The sequence below is a fragment of the Haliotis rubra genome, unplaced genomic scaffold (genome assembly GCF_003918875.1).
Source record: "Haliotis rubra isolate DU_JTF1 unplaced genomic scaffold, ASM391887v1 Scf127, whole genome shotgun sequence".
NCBI lineage: Eukaryota > Metazoa > Mollusca > Gastropoda > Lepetellida > Haliotidae > Haliotis > Haliotis rubra.
The window spans coordinates 1,180,776-1,204,767 of NW_025765192.1; the positions used below are offsets into that span (position 1 = coordinate 1,180,776).

The 23,992-nt window shown below is 40.3% G+C and overlaps 1 protein-coding gene across 3 annotated transcripts in view; it reads right to left on the minus strand.

The window, feature by feature from the left end:
• Positions 1 to 23,992, minus strand: part of LOC124266633 (troponin C, skeletal muscle-like) — a 63,007-nt gene that overhangs the window by 34,462 nt on the left and 4,553 nt on the right. The window contains exons 1-2 of one of the 3 annotated variants that reach the window (XR_006895804.1): positions 13,324 to 13,469; positions 9,905 to 10,166 (exon numbers count right to left, since the gene is read on the minus strand). Coding sequence is in view for 1 of the 3 variants with exons in the window: in XM_046701434.1 (XP_046557390.1) it covers positions 9,905 to 10,166; positions 12,685 to 12,738 (316 nt within the window). In the remaining 2 variants the exon portion in view is untranslated. Of the gene's footprint in view, positions 1 to 9,904; positions 10,167 to 12,684; positions 12,885 to 13,323; positions 13,470 to 23,992 lie in introns of those variants that run through there. The other 2 variants (XM_046701434.1, XR_006895805.1) reach the window with 2 other exon arrangements.

The window sequence follows — 23,992 nt, forward strand, 5'->3', positions numbered from 1 at the left end:
CACGTGGGCAATCGGCAAACATATTCACACGTGGGCAATCGGCAAGCTTACGACGGGTTCTACAGCCTTCAAAAGTACAATGTGTGATACTCGTTTATAGTTTCAGCTGTAACATGGCTTGAGTATGGCAGCACAGAATCCACTGTGAGGCAAATATGATACACATCACGGAAATCGTTTAAAGAATACGAATAGTTGGAAATGAATACAATAAAAAGTAAGAGTATCATTCATCATATATTCAGTAGAACAATAATTAAACATATTCTTTGCCCATAGTGGCAGTGTCAATCTATCAGGACAATGGCCAGTGACCAGTGACCCAATCACTGTCAATTCAATATACATCAGTGTTGACTTTTATCCTGCCAGGGTTTTCATTTTGCAAGTTTCGTTTTGATAAGTAACACTCAAATTCAAGTAAAAATACTCCTTTCTAAATTTGTGGGAATATTCGATTCTAGTGATCACGAATAATCAAATCATGGAAGTTTACAGTACGATTCACCTGATACGTGAGTGAATCACAACATCCCTAAGTGGAGTCTTCCTGAAACAACATGACACCACACACCCCTTGTACATACTGGCGGGGATTCATCAACCAACCTAGAGACAAGTTATTTTGAATTATTGTTCAAACCTGCGTTTTACTCTCCACGAATATATCGAATGTATTTCAGAGTTCCCTCTTTCACCATGTACGTGAGTTTTTGTACTGCTACGCTGTTAACAAGTAGTTATTTCTATTAGCGGCTGTGGAAGATATCGTGTTCAGAGAATTACTTCCCATGAGTGCTCTTATTTGAATGAAGGTGCGGATATTTTGGCGTTGTTTTAACTGTTTGGTTCTGACTTGCATTACAGGGGAAAAGGGTGTCCAAAAATGTCTTTACTGTACCGCTACTAACGGCCTATCCCTTAAAAAAGATCGTGAATGGGAACAAGTGGAGACAAGGGAGAGCCATAATTTTCATTGCTGCACTGCCTATGAAGAAGACGAACCTAGTATAATCGTTTGCAAGAGCTTGTTGTTTAACGACGCACTGTAAATAATCGAGTCTGGACCAGACAATTCAGTGATCAGCAACATGAGCATCGATCTACGAAACTGGGATACGATGACATGTGTCAACAAAGTCAGCGAGACTGGCCATCCGATCCCGTTAGTCGCCTCTTACGACAAGCATGGGTTACTGAAGACCTATTCTAAACCGGACCTTCACGATGACTTTAGCAAGAGCACATGGCATCGCACATAATCAGGATTGGAGCTTGTTACATTTTCGTTGATGAGTTATTCCTCAGGTACTATATGTAAAGACATACGGACAATTTACATTCATGTGTCTTTTTGTACAACCCGTGACGAATACGTATTTCAACAGGACTCCACATCTTGAGTAAAACCCCATTTTTCGATCTTAGCTGAAAAGGAAATTAGAGATTTCGTCGGAATTCTAATAATGTTAAGGAAACTGCATTTGGGAGGGCTTCTTTTATCACTGCATAAAACCAAATGTTTCAATCGAGGAATTTTTACTCTTTATATTTTGAAATCCAATCCATCAACTGAATCAGGTTCCTATGCTCATATAGTACTTTTGGATAAGTTGTGTTTCAAATATTAATGCATGTTTTGTTCACGAAAGAATATTTACACTATGAATACAAAACCAATTACTTACTGAAGTTACCATGTTGATGAAGTAAACTGTACAAAAGAAACTATGACTTGAAGCAGATATTTCTTTACGTTCTTGGTATATCATGTATCAAGAAAAAGACTCATTGCTCAATCTTAAACCAGGCCATCCAAAGAAAACTGTGCCACTGTGCAGAAAAACGCAGAAAAGCCCACGTTAATCCCACATTATGTTTATGTTGCTATTTCCACGATTAATGTGGGCTTTTCTGCGTTTTTCTGCACAGTAGGAAGGTTTTCTTTGGTAGGCCTGTTAAACTATGTTATTCGTTTTTATGGCTCAAATGCTACCTATCGAAAAGTGATGATAAGTCATTCTGTCCCTCCCAGTGAGCAAGCAGCTGTTTCAGGGTCGTGCTTTCCTAATCATCTCGTCTTTGTGGACGACCTACATTTGATCGCAGGGAAGGTACATCAAAACCGTTGTTCCATACCGTTGTTGTCCGGGCTCCTACAGCAGCGTCAATTTACCCGCCACATGTCCAATAAAGCATTCATGAGCATCAGTCACTTTTGTTTTATGGACAAACTATTGTAATACTATTCATTTTCGTTAGACCGCTTACATAAAACAGACTTTATGTATAGCCCAATAACAAATTTATACCTAACGCATGGCTGGGAATTTTCACTCACTGAAAAGGAAACAGTTTGAAACGATGTATGTTCCTCGTAGAACTGGAAGAGTTCCATCCTGTCGGACAGTTCCACACGTGGAGCACAAGATGGCGGCCTCTTCATAGTAATATCTGGTCCTTGGGTTTATTTTGCAGTATCACTTCTCGGCATCCCCAGTATCGTATAAATGCATTAAAAGTTCTTGCATGATCCATATTCTTAAACACTAGGTGGCATATAGGACCTCCTGCTTACCTCACGTGTAGTGTAATGCACTTAAAGGTATACAGAATTACATCGTCAATGTCCGAATTTTCGATGAATGGATATATAATTTAACGAAAATGTAGACTGACTGACTGAGTTTGGTTTTACGCCGCTTTTTGCAATATTCCAGCAACATCACGGCGGGGGACACCAGAAATCGGCTTCACACATTGTACCCATGTGGGGATTCGAGCCCGGGTCTTCGGCGTGACGAGCCAACGCTTTAACCACTAGGCTACCGAAAATGTAGAAGTAAGATGAAGAGAAATAAGGTGAAGTGAGGTGAGGTGAAATGGGTTTAAACGTCGCGTTCCAAGATAATTGCATTTTTATTACGGCGTGCATGCACGTATGCATGCATTCGAATTCCGAGTATGTTTGTGTGTATGAGTTTAGTTTCTCGCAGAGATTTCTTGTTCATGTGGAAATGATTTTTTGCTTTTATTTCGCCCTACCAGTCGTTGGTTTAATCCAGTAATGGTAACACAAATAACAACGTAACCATCGTTTTACTTCAGGGGTTTTACGCAGGCGGGAATCAAACCTCAAACTTCGGCTCTCCGAGCACATGCTCTGTCCAGTATGCCACGAAGGCGATGTCAAAGTAGACGTATACAAGACAACGTTGTACAACATACAGAGGAAGCAAGATGTTTCAGTATCAACCAGATCCTGACAATGCTCCAATCCATTGCAATATATGTGCAAGAAACATTTAGAAACAATGTAAATAACATTAAACGGTATTTCACAACATCTACAATGCACACATCTGCTTCCACATCACCACGCCCCACCACTGTTCCATGTGGGGTAGCCTTGTCATTAAGGTGTTCGCTCGTCACGCCCAAAATACGAGTTCGATTCCCCACATGTTTACAATGTGTGAAGCCCATATCTGTGTCCCCCGCCGTGATATTGCTGGAATATTTCTAAAAACGGTGTAAAACCGTACTCACTCAATTATTATAGTCAATATATTTTGCAGAGACATTATTGCTAAAACATTTTGTCTGGTGGGGTATTTTTATGCAAAATATACTTCCATCTTTGCCAATGTTTTTTGTGCAGTGAAATAGAACCTGTGGCATTTCTGCGAGAACGAAATTGCGAGTACGACCATTACATTAGCGTCCTGCGTACCCATATGTTCCATAGGCAGTGAAGAGAAATAACGTACAACCCGCCTACATCAGCTGCACAACCCGCCTGCGTCAGTTAAAATACCTCATATGATGAATTACCATTAAAGACGTCACCAGATTCTCGAAGATAATTCCTATCAACAAGCATACCCGTCCTTTATTTCATCCAAACCTAATAATGGTTCTAAGGTGCCAAAAATAAAATCTGCCAATTACTTCTCACGCCCCTCTTTCAGCATAATTTCAATCTGTGTTCCTTACCACAAGAACAGGGAGTCAACTGCTGATGCAGGTTTGAGGGCGTTTGTAAGCGTTCCCCCACACACCAGCTTCCGCCAAGTCCTTTAAACCCAAGTTTATAGCAGGTCTGGCTCTACCGCCAGGCGTAGGGCGAGGATTTCATTTCCTTCTGATAGATGTAATCTTGGATGTAAAGTGTAATTGCATGTTGAAGGTAATGATTTGCGAAATAGTCGCTCTGTTAACGTCCCATGCTTTGTAAAAGACATGAAGTGAATTGGCGGGTGTCTATTGCATGTCGATATCTGAAATGCGCACTTAAGTGTACACGACTGTATGTATACTTGGGCTTGTATCAGGCTGACACGTGCTGTCTACATATCATGTATATTACAGCTGGCGACATCACTATGGAGAACCATCCTGCATGTATAGCTGTGTATTTAATCAATAGATTTTAGTGGATTTTTGAATTCCAGGTTATTTTGGATAAAGGTATTTGCACCTAAAGTCTGCATTGAAAGAATATATGTTAAACTCCCTGTCTATTTCTGGATATAATTGTTCGAATTTCAACCTATTTTGTGTATATAGAACTTACTGTGGAAATATCGATACAGCATATACATAATAATATAATGATTGAGTCGATATGGTTTTACGCCGCTTTTAGTAGCATTCGAGGGGGACCCCAGAAATGGGGTTCACACATCGTACCCATGTCCAAGCATAAGTATAAGGTAATTCAATTCTCTCCTCCCACTCACACCTTACCCCGCGTCCCACAATAATGAAAGCATTCAGTGGTGTTGTCATCAAATACTTCGCACAGTTAGTTGTTTATGATCAATAAAACCTAACATCGATTTGTGTTAAATGAGGCCTGTTTCAGAAGCTTTATTTTGTTTTGAATCAGCGTGGTTAAAAAAATACATGAATTGATCGTAAAAAGACATTGCTTGAGTCTCCTAGTACTATCAAAGAGGTAGTCTGTCTCCAGTCTCTGAACCACACTATCTTCCCTACTGCCTAGCGCTATCTGCAATTGTAAAGTCCTAAATAAAGCAAGTCTAGATTTCTTCAGGTTATGAATGTCTGGTCTCCCTGGGGCTCCTTTTTAATTTACCGTTTGTAATAATAAATATTCAGAGACTAAGCGTTAGTCTATCAAAGAGTGCACTTCTAAAACTTGTTCCACAACAGGATATACTCCAACAAGACGTCGCTTATCTCAAACATCCTCGGCAATTATGCTCACATCGACGCAGATTAAAGAAATGGTTTAGTACATGGTATCGGTGTATCTTATCGTGAATTTGACAGATATTGATCACATTTCAAGTCCGAATCTTCAGTGTAGTCAACATCATACTGACGTACAGAGAGCTGAGTTGAAGCGTATGTATTGCATGTAGATTACAAACACACTTCAGTAATAAATGCCCGCGATTTTGGCACAGGAATATACATGGGTACCAGATGAGCACTGTCGCGGCATAACTCATGGAAATACGTCCTGGTACTGAATGTACTGACGCAACGCCGAAACATAACTCTTTACTGCAATCACAACGGTGCATTATGACGTCACAGTGATGTGGTGGGATGCTTGTGGCCAAGGTGACCCATGAAAAAAAAATGTTCGTGAGTGCACATAGTGAAGACTGTGCGAGGCGAAGATGGACGCATTGCTGAATAGGCCATTGGTCTCAGGCGTGCTTAAATAGTTTTAAAACTTAACCACAGAACGATAAAAATACTCATTTAATCGACACGGTTGGCGTTTTAAGATAAGAAAAAGCTTCAACTGCAACTATAAAACGAATCACTAATGCAAAACTCGAAGCATTTAATATATTTTCCAAATATTGCGCAATATCTCGTTTAATTAATACACACCATGAGAAGGATTATACCTTCACTACAATGTGATCCGTCCGTCGCCGAAACATGACTGTATTAATAACACAAAACAACTCACAACCATCCTGATAGTGTGAATGAAAGAGTTGGAATTTGTTGTCCCATGGGAACTATCTCGGCCACATAACGCTAATAAAATCAAATTATAGAAACTATTATGATGATACAACGTCATCCGCTACAGTGATCCATCAATATCCTCCTTCTTGCATTTGATTCAAAACATTCCATACAATTTGGATACGAACAATATGTGAAAAAGTCCGCGCTATCAAGTGCCATTAATCAAAGAGCTGTTTGCCAAAGTCAGTGTTTGAAATAGCTTCTCCGCCATTGCATCTATCCATCACCGAGATGCAGCTAGTTAAGGCTTGCCACATACTCATTAATTCTGACTTGTATTAGTCAGGTGCGAAGACAGGGAAGTGGGAGAGTGTTTTATTTTGCGGTTGTAAACTGGAGTAATTTGTCGGTAAGGAACAACGTGGCTATTCAATACGTTCCCCGAATAAGATCAAGGGAAGGAGAAGTTACTCCCAGAGTCTGATGTTGATTACTGTAATCGGACGGTTGGAAAATAAATGGCGTAGGGGATCTTAATTGATACAAATTCCATGGCGGTGTCAAAGAATGTGTGCTGTGTAATAAAGAATTTTTTTTAAAGTGAGAGACATCTATTTTACGTTTCGCCGTTCTTTGAGAATAAAACAGGAAAGCAAATGAAGGGATGACTTAATAGATACGTAACTAATCAGTGGTTTTCTTCAGTACCGTTCTTGTAATAACCATTTTGACAAAAACACACACCCATCCATTAGTTACTCAATTTAACTTCAAATCACACTGTCAAATCACTACACAATCATCTCATCAGTCGGGACACTGTCAATTCGGACATCTGGTATTCCGGACACCCCGTATTCCAGGTGATTGCTTTAAGGACATGTAATAAATTCTAGGAGTAGTCCCAACCATACCAGTATCTTGTTACACCAGACTTGTCTTAGTCTGGGCAAAATATGGGGAGTACCTCGGGATACACGGGGTCAAACTGGATACAATAAAATACTGTAAAATGTTCAAAGTTGGTTGGTTGGTTGGTTGTTTAACGCCGCCCTCAGCAATATTCCAGCAATATGGCGGTTGTCTGAAAACAGTCGAGTTTGAACCAGACAATCCAGTGATCAGCATCATGTGCATCGTTCCATGACATCGATGACATGTGTCAACAAAGTCAGCGAGTCTGACCACCCGATCCCGTTAGTCGCCTCTAACGAAAAGTATTGGTTACCGAAGACCAATTCTAACCCTGATATTCACGGGTTGATCGACAACCATATATGAATAGCAACAATACTCAAAGACTTCAATCAGTTAAACATGATATGCTTCTCATTCACATAATAAGACATAATCACCGTAACCGTTCTTCCATTGTTCGATTTTTAAAAATCTTTTGTATTTGATATGTTGAGAAGTATCAATGGTACATCATCAACTGCCAAGTAGGTCTGAAGGTCATTAGAGGTACAGTTTCCATGCGTTGTCCATCTGTCACACTCCATCAGTGTGATGGAACACCAGACCTTCAATCCTTCATCCCCAGCTTCCGTTAATCACCTTCCAGTGTGGCAGTTCACCACCCTTGGTGTCGGAGCGAGAGCCCATTACAGCCGAATGCTTTCATATCGCCTTTACCTGTTCCTCGGGCCCATTTACCATTTGTTTGTTTTCTCCTATCCGTGGAATAAACAATGAATATTTAATTCTTTGACGGTTGGAGGTTGAACACTTCAGCTGTTTAGATACACTTTTCGACCTGTGTATAAGCACTTTCTACTCATAATTACAAAGAGCGATAACGAGTACCAAAGAATCATTGGGATATCTGAAGGTGATCGAGTGCCGTTAAGCCCGTTATCGCATGCTACTTGTTAATACATTAAGGACGTTCGTGTACTTACCACAAATATGTCAGAGAAGCAAGATAACTGTTGTGTTTGCGCATGAATATGGGGAACCCTTTGAGTAAAACTATCAAAGCTTGTTCACGACAGCCAGTGCTAGTTACAACCTTGGTGCTTGACTCATCCGTTGTCTATATTGCTTGTCAGATCAGCGTGACACAGCGATCTATCTTACCTTGATAATATGACACCATAAAAATACACAAGATCAAGAAATCCGATAAGATATTGCTGTTTTGACATGAAGTACCGAAACCAGAGTTATAAACTTTTAAATTTCAATTTAAAAATACGCATATAAGAAAGTTGGCATATTGACTAATTGTATACTTCCAATGAGACGTTTCTGCACAGATACGAGCATCCACTTGCTTGATAAAGACATCAGCTTCTAGACCAGTCCTAAACGTCACTTTGAAGAAGTCCATCAGTCAAAATCGTCTTCAGCTCTGTACGTAATTACTCATTGTTTCTCAAATTATATCATGAATATTAAAATCTGTAAAAAATAAAATATACATCCGTTCTCAAAGAAAGATAAAATAAATCGATTGAGATGAAATAAATTCCGATTTAAGGAAAAGATTTAGGTAACGATACCAGCAGCTTGAAAGAAGTATATCAGTGCAAGGTGACGGGGAACTTGACAGACTATTTCCATGAGGGTTATGGCATCTGTATGAGATAGCTGGTATCTGTATGCTGCCATGGCTTTAGTATGCTGTCTACATACCTCTGCGATCGTTTTACATTGTTCTGAGACGGTGTTCCAGCTGACACTGTATAATATGAACCGTCAACGCAGAGGGAATCAATCTGGTTCGCTTGCCGAAACGGTAAGTGAGTTGCACTCAGCAATATTCCAGCTATATGGCGTCTGTAAATAATCGAGTCTGGACCAGACAATCCAGTGATCAACAGCATGAGCATCGATCTACACAATTGGGATACGATGATATGTGTCAACCAAGTCAGTGAGCCTGACCGCCCGAACCCGTTAGTCGCCTCTTAAGACAAGCATGGGTTACTGAAGACCAATTCTAACCCGGATCTTCACGAGTATGCCGAAACAGATTCCATTTGGCGTAATAGGCAGCATATTGGCGAAACAGTCCGTATTTATGAGGTTTGATCTACACACTCAGTAATTCCAAGAGGAATATGCAGGATGAATTACAGTACATGTGGCGTTTCTGCCATACTCGTTCCTGTGTTTTTCTTTTGTTTTTCGTTGATGCAGAAATTAACCTAAAGTATCACGCCTTGAAAATCACCAAGTATGTTTATAAAAGTGCTTTGTTGCAGAAATAAACACGACGTGATTTTCCTTGGCAATGAGAGGAAGGCATTTTTTGCTGCGAAGATGTTAATATACGTTTTCGCGAATGCTCATGCCCTCCTTCACACGACTATGAACACGGGGAAGTACATGAAGTGTTTCATAACACACAAACAGCCGTTATCATAAGAACGCTTTCTCGTTAGTATATATGAGAGACGAACAGCAGCGTGCATTCACTAAATGGCATTCTGTTCCTTACAGACTGATCTATACATGTACGTATAGACAAGTAGAGGCCATTTCACACCAAAGAACTCAAGTTCCAGAATACTGTCTTGAAGTATGGATTCATAATGGGTAGTGTTGTGAATGGACAACAATTAAGATTCTCCGTCAAAACACAAATCTAACACTGAAAGAAATATTTTAACTCACGTTTCATACCTCCTGGGTGCCGATCGAGAAAGTGTTCGTGGAACTAGGACATTCGTAAACGTATGTTATACTATAGAGTTACGACAGGTCGTAACGTTACGAGTGCTTTGTGGATCGGAACCCTGGAGTCAAATTATGGTTAATACTAAAGAAATATTACCAGATATCAGGAATCCCCGTACCCCATGGTACCGAACCTTGTCCCATTGATTCCAATATAGTGTTCCGGTCCTCATTACCAGATACATAGATACACTATGTCACATGCTATTCTTCAGGTATGTAAAAACACATGACACTCGTGCATATTAAAGGTTCTTACCATTAAATGTAATTCTTCCATCCTTGTTGTTGTCGACGACGTCTAAAACGTTGGTGACTTCCTCGTCTGTCAGCGAGATTTCCCCCTGGAAGCCTTTGATGATCAGATGAAACTCATCGTATGGTATATAGCCGATAATCTTCGTGTCGAGAATACGAAAGTACTCCTTCATCTGATGCTCGCTATCGATGTCTACCACCCCCGCCATTGAGAGAGCGTTTTCTTGTCGGTATCGCCGAAATATACACTCTTGAATACGAATCTGTGAAGAAAGAAACGGTCCGGTTCATAAAGTGAGTGAGGAAAGGTCTGGTTTAGAACGAAATGACATATCTGGTTCACAACAGGAGAGAGGGGAGAACGGAAAGGTATAGTTCATGAACTGAGTGAGGAAAGTTGAGGCATAGTCTGTGACGTGACAGTGATAAAAGAAGAGGTATAGTTCATGACGTGAGTTAAGAAAGTTGAGGCATAGTCTGTGACGTGACAGTGATAAGTTGAGGGTATAGTTCATAGAGTTAAGAAAGTGAGGCATAGTCAGTGATAAAAGAAGAGGTATAGTTCATGGTCCATGACGTGAGACAGTGATAAAAGAAGAGGTAAATGACGTATAGAAAGTTCATGACGTGAGAGTGAAGAAAGAAGAGGTATAGTCCATGACCTGAGTGATGAAAGTAAAGATATAGTTCATGACGTGAGAGTGAAGAAAGTAAAGGTATAGTCCATGACCTGAGTGATGAAAGTAAAGATATAGTTCATGACGTGAAAGTGAAGACAGTAAAGATATAGTTCATGACCTGAGTGATGAAAGTAAAGATATAGTTCATGACGTGACAGTGATAAAAGAAGAGGTATAGTTCATGACCTGAGTGATGAAAGTAAAGATATAGTTCATGACGTGAAAGTGAAGAAAGTAAAGATATAGTTCATAACGTGAGAGTGAAGAAAGTAAAGGTATGGTTCATGACCTGAGTGATGAAAGTAAAGATATAGTTCATGACGTGAAAGTGAAGAGAGTAAAGATATAGTTCATGACGTGAGAATGAAGAAAGTAAAGGTATAGTTCATGAACTGAGTGAAGAAAGTAAAGGTTTAGTTCATGACGTGAAAGTGAAGACAGTAAAGATATATTCATGACGTGAGAGTGAAGAAAGTAAAGATATAGTTCATGACGTGAGAGTGAAGAAAGTAAAGGTATAGTTCATGACGTGAGAGTGAAGAAAGTAAAGATATAGTTCATGACGTGAGAGTGAAGAAAGTAAAGATATAGTTCATGACGTGAAAATGAAGAGAGTAAAGATATATTTCATGACGTGAGAGTGAAGAAAGTAAAGGTTTAGTTCATGACGTGAGAGTGAATAAAGTAAAGGTTTAGTTCATGACGTGAGAGTGAATAAAGTAAAGGTATAGTTCATGACGTGAAAGTGAAGAGAGTAAAGATATATTCATGACGTGAGAGTGAAGAAAGTAAAGGTTTAGTTCATGACGTGAGAGTGAATAAAGTAAAGGTATAGTTCATGACGTGAAAGTGAAGAGAGTCAAGATATAGTTCATGACGTGAGAGTGAAGAAAGTAAAGGTATAGTTCATGACCTGAGTGAAGAAAGTAAAGGTATAGTTCATGACGTGAGAGTGAAGAAAGTAAAGATATAGTTCATGACGTGAAAATGAAGAGAGTAAAGATATATTTCATGACGTGAGAGTGAAGAAAGTAAAGGTTTAGTTCATGACGTGAGAGTGAATAAAGTAAAGGTATAGTTCATGACGTGAGAGTGAAGAAAGTAAAGATATAGTTCATGACGTGAGAGTGAAGAAAGTAAAGGTATAGTTCATGACGTGAGAGTGAAGAAAGTAAAGGTATAGTTCATGACGTGAGAGTGAAGAGAGTAAAGATATAGTTCATGACGTGAGAGTGAAGAAAGTAAAGATATAGTTCATGACGTGAGAGTGAAGAAAGTAAAGGTATAGTTCATGACCTGAGTGAAGAAAGCAAAGGTATAGTTCATGACGTGAGTGAATAAAGTAAAGATATAGTTTATGACGTGAGAGTGAAAAAAGTAAAGGTATAGTTCATGATGTGAGAGTGAAGAAAGTAAAGGTATAGTTCATGACGTGAAGTGAAGAGTCATACATTCAACGGGTGAGACATTTGGAAAGTCATACATTCAACGGGTGAGACATTTGGAAAGTCATACATTCAACGAATATCCGGTTTACATTGAAACAATAAGACAAAGTCAAAATCTTCCTTCATTTATATATAGGCACGTGCCTGTATGATCCGATTGCACTCAGCACATTCGCCATTGAAGCCTTATGAGGAACATGTGACTACTAGACAAATAAAACATGATGTTAAAACGATATTAACATGAAACAGAATTCATTAAATCAAAACTGTTGTTCGCTATTGGGATTAACAGGTTTTGAGCATATCTTTCAAAGTTGACTCATTTGACAGGATTATCAAGATTAAAGTAACATGAACCTACTACCTTATCACATGACAGTCACAACTCTGAATATTGGTGAACCATCATGAAACGAATACGAACTAATTTTCAGTTAATCGAAAATGGAATGTAATTAAGAAATGATCATTTACCGATATAGACTATCATGCCTATTTCATAAGCATGATTGTAAATGAAATTTACCGTAGCTACCCATTCCAACAGTTAACAGGTGTACCGTTTTAGCAAAACACATCAAAATAATATATACTACAAAGGGATAACAATTTGATAAATATATGACCCGTAAAACAAAATATTATACTACCTCCAAAATAAGACAGCTGAAGTCTGAAACTCGTTTCCACACACAACGGCTCATAAACCGATCTCTCAACGCCGGTACCTTTCAAACACAAGCGAAAGGCAAAACAGTGTTATATCCTTCCTAAAGCCAAGAGAAAGCACAGCGAGAGATTTGTGAATGGATCTTCCTCTGAGCTCGAGAAGCCCCGAGTACGAATATACATGTACTGTGTAGATTATAAACTATGGGATTGGATGCTGGAGGAAAGAAGAACAGGGGCTGTTCGGCATCTTATCGGTGCCCTGGGAATCACATCTCAGGTAAAAATGGGAAGGTACGGGTTTCGATTTCATTGACACGTGGAGAGATCGGTTTAGACAAGTTGAGAATGAACGAGGGAGATAAGATCACATTTTGGCAAACACTTTTAAAAGTTTTTCCTTTTATGCTAAAGAAACAAAATTATTGGTTTCTGTCATAAGAAATGAAACTTAGATAGGATATTGCAAAGTTCAGGAACCTTTGCAGCAATGTGTCTTACTTTAATACAAAATATATTTTAAACTATGAAAGAAGTTTATCAAGAAGGTAATGGGAAGTTACTATGGAAATCAAGCAAGCTGGAAGGAAACGTCGGTGATAATATCGAATATATTTTACCTGTTATGAGATGCTAGACCCGCTGTCAGTAGTACACAGTCACGCTACATATGTATTTGTCTAGCCCAAATTGCGACGGCTTGCTAAACGGTTCCCTACCGTGCGTATTCAAGATCGAAACTTTTTGGTATGTTGGGGAATTCTTGTGCGACAAATAGGACCGGGGCATCTCATGAATAAATCTACATATTTCGTCACTTCCTTTTTGACTGGGTAAGTCTGAAGCTCACGTGTGCTAATTACGTTTATCAGTATCATGTAAGGGGCAGTAACTGCTGGCGGCTTTAATACATAGTTTTTCTTCTCGTTAAGAGAATACGAGAATACAATCTAGGTGGATTGGCTGATAATCTGTACTTATGGCATCACCAATTTACCAAGACGGTGAGTTAGCGAAGGTTAAGGTAATCCTGCGGTCATTTTTCAGGCTAGCAGACGATATAGCTCAGTTTGAGTGAAATCTCTGACAGCTGTCTCCCCACAAGTGATTGACTTGGCTGGCGGATCAACACGCGTGCACGCGCCACGAAATCCACGGGCAGACGAATAATCGCAGTCTCGTCATAGCACGTGCGCTGTTTAACAAGTCATCGTCTGCTGCCTTCTTCGAGCAATAGCTCAAATCTGTTAATCGAAACCCGACGCGAAATTGAATTGCTTTGGTTATCTGAAAGATATCCGCCTGTTGTTTTTTTTTCGCCGGCAGCAGGGGGAATTCTTTCGCCATTAGTACATTCGATGCACACCCTTCAACTGCGATCAAAAGGTTTTCGCGAGCACTTTAAATTAAAGCGGAAGGTCATGAAATTTTACTTGTGATTCATAATTGGAAGAAACTTTATAACATGAAACGACCGAAAAGTGATAAAAGAATTAAAGAGTTTTTCTTCTGGTTAAGTTATTTTTTTCCTGTTGGGGACGTTTTCCTGTTATTTTGATTATATACAGGAAGCAGATAATATTTGATACATTAAATTTGAGGTACCCTTAAAAGTATGAAGGTTGCTGTCGGAATCCTTTCCTGAAAGATGATCTCAGAAAATAAACACTGGATCTGACTACGCCTGGTGCTTGTGATTAAATGAACGAACGCGTCCTCTCGTTTTTGTCATCATGAGAACATGGCTTATTCACTAAACAGGCCTCCCTATTTCTTTAATTTTTTCAAGATATTAAAATTAAATCACCAGTCCTCATCTCGCTTGTGTACGCATGTTTTATATTGGACAATAGTGCATCTTGATTGTCACGACCTTGTACATGATTTCCAACGAAACGTCATGATTATTTTAAAGCCAAAAATATAATAATTTTTCTAAAATACCATCTGCAAATATGGTAATAAAACCTTACCATGTTAACACATTGCACTTATGTGTGTTTCAGATATACCTGTCTCGTTGAAACACATTGGGTCGTTCCCGTGATCAGACATCACCCTAGTACCTCATCTGGTAGAGCAGATAGAGCGTTTGCTCGGAGTAGACCGTTCACTGGTTAAATCCCCGTTAGCGTCCTACCAAAAGAGTTTAGAGATGTTACCCTGCGTGGCAGTAGGCATTGGGGAAGTTAAATTAGACCTGGGCCCCGTTTCACAAAGCTATTTACTGTCGTAAATCTATGTATAGGAGGGACGACAGTCGTAGCGCTACGGTAGCTTTGTGAAACGGGTCCCTGGGCGCGTTCCTCAAAGCAATCGTAGCGCTATGACTGTCGTAAGTCTATGTTAAAGTATGGGAGTTACGATCATCTTTGCGCTACGATCCCTTTGTGGGAGGGGGCCAAACTCTCAGGATAAATGGGGTGGGGGGGGGTGGGTGCGCACCCCTGCACCCCACCTCTGGATCCGCATATGCACAAGTCTTGACTAATTCAAGTATACGTGCCATGAATTCAAACGCGGCGTTAAACCTCCATTTACGTCACCTTATGTCCGTTACCTGGTTCTGAAGCTCTAAAGATCGTTATGTCACACGTTTTTGTGTCCATGGGCTTTTGTTATTTTGAGACAGACGCTCACTGGGAGCGGCAACTCAACTTTTAATGTGTGTCACACATATAATGTAATGGTGTGTATTGAAGGAGCAACACAACACGCCTGAATTCGTCAACTGACCCTGACGTTCAATACCATAAAAGATAATAATTCGGATTCAATGAAGAGTGTTTATGTTTAGCCGTGGTGTGCCTGCTAGATATGGAAGGAAGGCCAAGGTTGTTTTAATTTTTCGCGTGAACCCAGGAGCACGTCTTAAGTCCTTTCAAACTCATGATCACATTCCTGACGACGCTAATGGACGCAACTTCATATGACGAAACTGCAGTGTTTAATGATTGCGTTCAAATGAAATATTTTTAAAATAACCAACCCTTGCGATCCGCCAAACAGAGATTCTGAGACTTGTTGGAGATAAACAGGGAGACGCCCAATCTGTTTGTATAGTATTTGTATACTAAAGAAATGTTTATATACCATCGAATCATCTCAGTGGGAACCCGCTAAACACGGCCCTCAATTCATGTCTCATGTACTTGATATCTCTGCAGCTCGTCTCCTGGTGAACGTGTCACTTCTTAGACATATTTTCCAGTCAACAATACGGTTCCTGATCCTTAACCAATATGACGTCATGTTCAAGACAACTACTCGGCTTGATGGTACATGTACTTCCTAGCTGTCTTGGTGTGTATTTGTGGAGAACTGTGTCTGTAGTGCTACTCCGTCTCATTTGTACTTAGTGTTGCGTGTCAAAATATGTGCTAGTGTTGTCATAGTTATACCCTCACATCAGTCCAGAAAACAGCTGTTGCTACTCACATTCCTTCATCCAATACCATCATAGTTACCCTAGATATACCGCAGCGTCGGCTATTACAAACGCAATTAGAATTGACGCCACTGCTTAGGTTAATACGACATTCGGATATTACGAATTGATTTTAAAGGGATTTTGATCAGTGTCCGGAGCTGACTCTCTGACTGGACTTTTTTTTAAATGAGATGACGGCACACTGTGCAAAACACATAATCGAGAAAAAACAACAACATTTACATGTAATGTTAATTGGCCCATCATAACAAGACACTCGTCAACGATACGGTGATAATGTAACGATGAATTGTAATTCATTAAGTTGTCACTCACTCACTCACATGTCGATAAGTTGTTTAGTTAGGATGGGACATATTACAAAACATTTTGTATCATATGCAAGTCACGTTTCCCTGATCTCCAGTCACTAGTTTTCGAAATATTGCGCAAGGATGTTCAAAGGAAGGTTGTAGTAAGTGGAGATAACTCCTTCTAAGCAGGACCACCACAAATCATAAACGCCTCCCTGTTGCCAGCTCGCGGAGTATGAATACCGCTTGTCAACGAGAAGGCTGATATTGCAGTTGAAGTATTCAAGGTATCTGTGTTAAATGATAGGAACTGTTTTGGTGTAACATCCCGATGGGTGGAACTGACAACCGAGGGAGATACGTTAGAGTGGAGCGTGTTTGGGCTGGGGAAAGACGCACGGGCTGTGTATTTGGTAAACATGCGCATCCGCACAGGTTAGTAGTGATAATGAACAGTGATGTTGAACTCTGTATCAGAGTTTTATATAAGCTGCAAATATTCAGAAGGATATATCTTTGAGGATCCTTTTAGACAAATAATGGGTTGTATAATCGTTTTGATTGTCGAGTACAGTGTTTAACGAAGAGTATTCAACTTGCCAATGAAGTCCCGGGATAGGCCTTCATTGTCGTGAAGTGAGGCTCACTGACTCACTCACTCACTCACACTGTCACGGAACATCCTGTCTGCGGTGTGACGCAACTAGCGTGATATTCAGGGTCACGCCATGTGCGCATGTTCCGCCTACAAGTTAAACTGTTGATACTGCAGTCACAATGTTTCCAAGGGATGTTACTCCGGATGTATTATAATCAGGGGCAGATAACCTCATGTGACCGTTTCCCGTTCGAGCCAAATCCCTTGTTCTGCTTGTTCAGGCACCTAATCGCCAGCACACAAAGTTAGCCGTGTTTACTTTACTTTACAGAGTAAGTGTAAACCCAAACATAACTTGTTACATTTTACCACTCTGTAAATGGCATCGTGCATTCATCTACACGTTCAGAACAAGCTTATAGCCAATGACATGACAGGATGACAGACATTTGACGCTCCCATGAAGATGCTGAATGGTAATGAATTTTGATGACAACTTTATAAGGCAGAAATGGTACTCCTTGACCCTAAACGGCGTGTTGTAAGCATAAGATGTAATGATCCATAATCATTCTACTACTACTGCTACTGCCACTACTACTACTACTACTACTACTACTACTACTACTACTTCTACTAGTGCTGCTGCTGCTGCTGGCTACTACTACTACTGGCTTCCATTGTTATCTTATCGGACCGTGGGGTATCCTGGTGGTTAAAGCGTTCGCTCGTCACGCCGAAGACCCGGGTTCGATTCCCGACATGGGTACATTGTGTGAAGCCCATTTCTGGTGTCCCCAGCCATGATATTGCTGGAATATTGCTAAAAGGGGCGTAATACCAACTCCATTACTGTTATCTTATCACTGTTGTTGTTTCACACGTACTGATATAGCTATCTGTTTCATAGTTTTATTTCATTCACCTTTGTTTTATGAAGGAGTAAGACTATACTCTGAATCGTGATGTTCTTCAAACTAAAGAAGCTGACCTCCATGCTATTCCTGCCCTTGCCTGCATCACATCTACATGCCGTCCAAAGACTTCATAATCATGATCATTGTCATGTTTACATCCATCCAACAAGACTTTAACAAAGATGTATAACATGAAAAACGCACTGCGAATGGTTAACAATAATTTGTACTCCATTAAATTGTTTGAAATTCTCTTTGTTTTCACAGTTGTAAGGTTTAACCACCATTAATGCGAAAGAAAATATTTTCAGAACCGAAATACTAGAGAATTTACTGTTTATGTTACAATGTTATAAGAACGAATTGCTTGAAGGAAAAATATTCTAAAGACGAAAAGTCTGTTATCATTACGATCATAGGCTGAATCCTGACATGAGATATAAATTAAAGATCTCAAATTTGAAACTTGACATGCATATCTTGAAACTCTATCTCAAAGATTTAACAACTTTTGTGATAACGTCAACGGACTGTAGACTATGTCTAAGCTTTAAAGTTTGAAGTTTAAGACTCTGAATAAAAATAGCATCTTTTTCAACACAATCTAACATTTTTTTCTAATATGAGAGAAGGAAGACAAACCGAAGAGAAGATTCCTTCGACAGCATCAACAAATACGCCAGACATGGAAACCACGCGGCGCAGTGAAATGTACGAGCGGGTGGTGAAATAGACAAGCACATGGCGATGTTCATTTCGCCCACTATGATGCTGTGGAAGCGACAACATCTGGCCGAAATGCACTTTTTGCTCCGACATGGCGTTTCTGAACACATAAACAGTGTCTCAGAATTCGCAATATAAGTATCAGACCGACAGAAACTTTACACGTAATTCCCTAATGTGATCGTTATAACCTGGTGGCCGACATATCATGCATTAAGTGCATATCATGCATTAAGATATCGTGGATTAGCACTCTGTCATTTGTGACATCGTATAACATTATGTAATGGAGAAAAACACGAAAGAACCAATGGTTTCAGTTACCACTGGTTAAGCTTTTGAAGCTAAGCATCTTTTTAAATAAACAGCTTCAGGATTAATTAAAGATACATGCACTCTAAATACTTAACATATCATAACAGTGTATTTTGAGACGAATACGACCAGGTGTTCTTTTAAGGTTAGTGTTTATCATTGGCATATTCCTGTTGTAATTATGTGTACGTTACAAAATGGTTATATAAAATATTTATCTCTAGAATGCAAAAACCTTTGTGGAAACTATTAAGCCCTTCGTTGTTTGTTTTGATACGTCAAAGGAGCATACTTCTCTCTTAAAGGCGCCATCTTCTCTAGAGAAAGGAAAGGCCGCCACATTGAGCTTTGGGCCCGTTCCAAGAGACGAAATTAGTGTTGGGCTAACGTTACACTATACTTGATTCACAACAATCGTAAAGATCAGTGGCTAGATCCGGTTCATCTTAAAGTAGCATCGTGTTTTGTTTTGTTACTCTATGAAGCTTATGGTATACGCTGTTTCACACCAAACCCAGCCAGACGCTCACACATCCAACAATTCCAGTAGATCTGACCCTATATTTTTGTCGAAAGGCATTGCCGGGTAGCTTCAGCCACGAATACATTCACAAATCTAACGGTACAAGCTTTAATTATATGAGTTTGGATTATGTACTTTTCTAAGCGACCCGTGAAGATCTGGGTAAAAACTGATATTCAGCAACCCATGCTTGTCGTTGCTTATCTGCAGCAACATGACAACATCGATCGAGCCCGATAATGTAAAGACCGGGTGAGTTTAGTTTTACGCCGCTTTTAGCAATATTACAGCAACATCACGGCAGGGGACACCAGAAATGGGCTTCACACATTATACCCATGTGGGGAATCGAACTCGAGTCTTCGGCGTGACGAGCGAATGCTTTTACCACTAGGCTACCCCACCGTTCCGATAATGTAAAGACACGGCGTTGAGATTTAACATAATAATCAATGTTTTCAAAGCAAAGACACATTTGTAATTTACACATCATACAGTAACAGTAACATCAAAATCTTGACTAAATCACATACCAGTGTAATATCAGCTCTTAAACAACATTATAACGGTAAAACAAAATATGAAAATCTATTGACAACGTATACACTTTTATCTTGACAAGTTTTACTCATACCCAAACTCGTGAAGATTCAGATTATAATTAGTCTTTCAGTTACAAAGACTACCTGTGAAGATCAGGGTTAGAATTGGTCTTCAGCAACCCGTGCTTGTCGTAAGAGGCGACTAACGGGATCGGCTGGTCAGGCTCGTTGACTTGGTTTGACACATGTCATCATATCCAAATTGGGTAGATCGTTGTTCATGATGTCACTTGTTATTATTCACATTGACCAACGTTGTCAACACGCAATATTTGTGTCTGGCAAAGAGTTATGATGACGTTTTGTTATATGTTTGGTTATGTTAATTCATCACACAAATATTGCTTGTTCATATGTCTACAGCACATATGACCTATCACGTGATGGCTTAATCAAATTTAGTAAGACATATTTGTATACAGAAATGTGACACACACGACCTTTGTCTTCGAAAATACCCCTGTTTACACAGTTCGCGAGAACAGAGTGTGTATGGAGCTTATATAGGTGTCGGTAGCCAGGTGTTACCTCTCAACTACATATTAAGGAAGACCCGCCCTGTGAAGAGTTCAATATCCATGTGTAGATGGACGGAAGGATGATGGGAAGTGGTCAGACATCCAGTGTGGTCGAGCAATCAGTTACTGGTCAGACTTCAAAGTACACAAGCGGCAGGCCAAGGTCGTCTTCTGCATGCAATTTTGTATCGTTTGTGGTCAAGGTTTTCACTTCATGTTGGCACATTGCTAAAAACAGCATACAGCCATACTCACACGCCCCAACTCATTTGCCCCGGAAGATCAAGCCTACAATTGGCCTTCAACAGCCGGTGCTTGTCCCCCATGAAGATCCGGGTTGGAAGTGATCTTCAGCAACCAATGCATGTACTTGACGGTAAACAGGATTGGGTGGCAAGGCTGGCTGACTTGATTCATGAGTGAGTGTGTTTAGTTTTACGCCACCTTTAGCAATATTCCAGCAATATCATGACGGGGGACACCAGAAATAGGCTTCACTCATTGTACCCATGTGGGGAATCGAACCCGGGTCTTCGGCGTGACGAGCGAACGCTGTAACCACTAGGCTACCCCACCATGATTCGTGCATGTCATTCTATCCCAATTGTATAGATCGATGGTCATGATGTCAATCACTGGATTGTCGGGTCCAGAGCAGAATATTTACACAACCTCGTCATGTAACTGGATATATTGCTGAATGGGATGTTTAGCAACAAACAAACATTTCTTACACTACTTGTAAATATACGCATCCATGTCAGGCATTTCCTTTCCATTATAAAATATTATCACATACTTTTACGGAATCAAACTGCGAGTCTCCGGACAATAGTTTAACGCGTTTTCGTAAGGAAAATTGTATTAAATGTTGTTTTTGTCTTTGCATGCGACTTGTAACAGCGAGGAACGTTCTTGGAGAAATGGATTCCCAGAACTAAAAGGGACCGTGTAATTATATCGTTCATTTTTGTGCATTTAGATTAGATTCTTTATGGTTGCCGACCACTTATGATGTGTTGTGAAGAAACAGTATGCTACGATAATGCAAGCCTTTTCATGTTCGTGTTCTTCCATAAATATAGTAAGTAAATGAGAGGTACAACATCTTTCCATAGCCATAAAACATCCCTGCTGAAAGCATAATTCAAGCCTAATTAATTGTACTATAATACATTTATATGTTTTTATAATTAGCAGTATCAGATATCGACAGCACCAATTGATACCCGTGAGAAGCACAAGCCAACTGTCCACCTGAATAATGCTACGGAAAGTGAGAAAAAGGAATTGCACCAGCATAATGTTTACCTGATTCCTTCATATTTCTACCATAAAACGTCATGATACTAAAGCTCTACCAATGCCTTGAATTTTGAAACCGCGATGAAACCTTTCAGCAAGGGGCGATCTCTGAAAGTACGTTATTGATAAATCACAAACATGGCAAAAGTAAAGACATAAAAGTGTACTCAATATAGACATGATGTATATTGATCAGTTGCACTTCTGACATGATATTAGATCATATAAAACATTACTAATATCAACAACTCAGCCGTGATAGATGATGTGATGTATTGTCGACATTGGATGTGCTCACATATAAACTCTGTCAAAAAAAAAAACGCAACCCCTGTATTTTAGAGATTTTGATCTGAAGTTTTAGGACGACACGGCATTTTTATTCTTTAAGACAGAAGTCTGAAATTTGGCAGAATAATAGCCCAGATGGGCATGTTTAAAATTGTCATTTCAAAAAGTCATCTCACAGACACCAGTTTGTCACCAGGGGGCGTCTTTCTCAGTATCTCGTATGAGCACCACGCGCTGCAATCACTGCACGGCATCTCCTTGGACAAGAACGGATAAGACGCCGGATTCTTTCCTGGGAATGGCTCTCCACTCCTCCTGCAGTGCAACGGCGAGCTGTTGCAGCGTCTGTGGCGGCGGCTGACGTTGACGTACGCGTCGATCCAGAGTATCCCACAGGTGTTCAATAGGGTTGAGGTCTGGTGATTTAGAGGGTCATGGCAAGACATTGACGTTGGAATTCTGCAGAAAGTTCATTGTTGCACGTGCAGTATGAGGCCGGGCGTTGTCCCGTTGAAAAATCTGTGTCTGTTGGTCAATAATCGGGAGAAGGTGAAGCTCTAACACGTGGTTGATGTAACGTTGGGCTGTCAGGTTCCCTGGAACGATCACCAAGTCTGATTTCTGGTTGTATGAGATGGTTCCCCAAACCATGACGCTTTCTCCGCCAAATCTGTCCCCTGTCGGACGCAGATGGGCGCAAAACGTTTATGACGTCTCCTATACAGACGCTGTCTTCCGTCGTGACGTTGCAAAAGAAAACGTGATTCATCAGAAAACCAGATTCGCCTCCAGTTTGTAAAGTCCGTATCCTTACGTTGTTGCACCACCTGAGTCGTCGGCGTCGATGTAGGGGGCGTAGTACAGAGTCCAACAACTGGTCTACAGGCACGTAAACCCGCTTCTTTCAGACGGTTCCTAATCGTTTGAGCTGACACTCTCCTCAAACCTGGTATTTGTGTGGCAGTCACGGTTGGTAGGGCATGCCGATTACGCAGGTGATGGACCCGGATGTACCGATCTTGAAGGGGTCGTGATTCTTGGCCTTCCACTTCTCGGGCGATCGTTGGTCAAATTGAAGTTGTTGTAGCGGCTCCAAAGTCGGGATATCGTTGTTTTGTGAACATTTAGGTGCCGTGCAACAGTTCCAAAACTTTCTCCGGCTTGAACACGACCAATGGCGATATTTCGGTCGGCAGCACTCAATCGTGGCATACTAAGACGCTAGGTAACGTCAACGTCACAGCTGGTCCTTAGTCCTACATTAAAGAACCACTAAACTTTGTTTTTGTTACTCTTTTAACCATTACATATGAAAGATTTGTGGTTAGTCTTATGCGGAACACCAAATTTATTCTTTAAAACTTGTGGTTAATTAATACCGAGCGATTAAAAGTGGCCAAAAAGTCGCCTGTCTCCCTCTCGCCCGCCAACGAAACCACAGACAGGTTACGTAACTCTGTCGCCAGAGCACTGCAGTGACGTCATATGAGGAACGATTTTCAGTTAGTTGTATAGAAAATGTGTAGCACGCTCATCATTTTGATGATTTCGACATCAACGACGACATGCCGAATCGTTGCTTTCTCGTGAATTGCTCCTAGGGGTCGGGCGATGGTGTCCCCATGCACAGATTTCCACAGGACCCCACAGTTCGTGCTAAATGGGTTATGTTTGTGAGTGCGAAGCGAGCGTTGTGGAAACCTGAAACGATATCTTACTTGTGTTCAGATCGCTTCACGGAAGTTAAAGA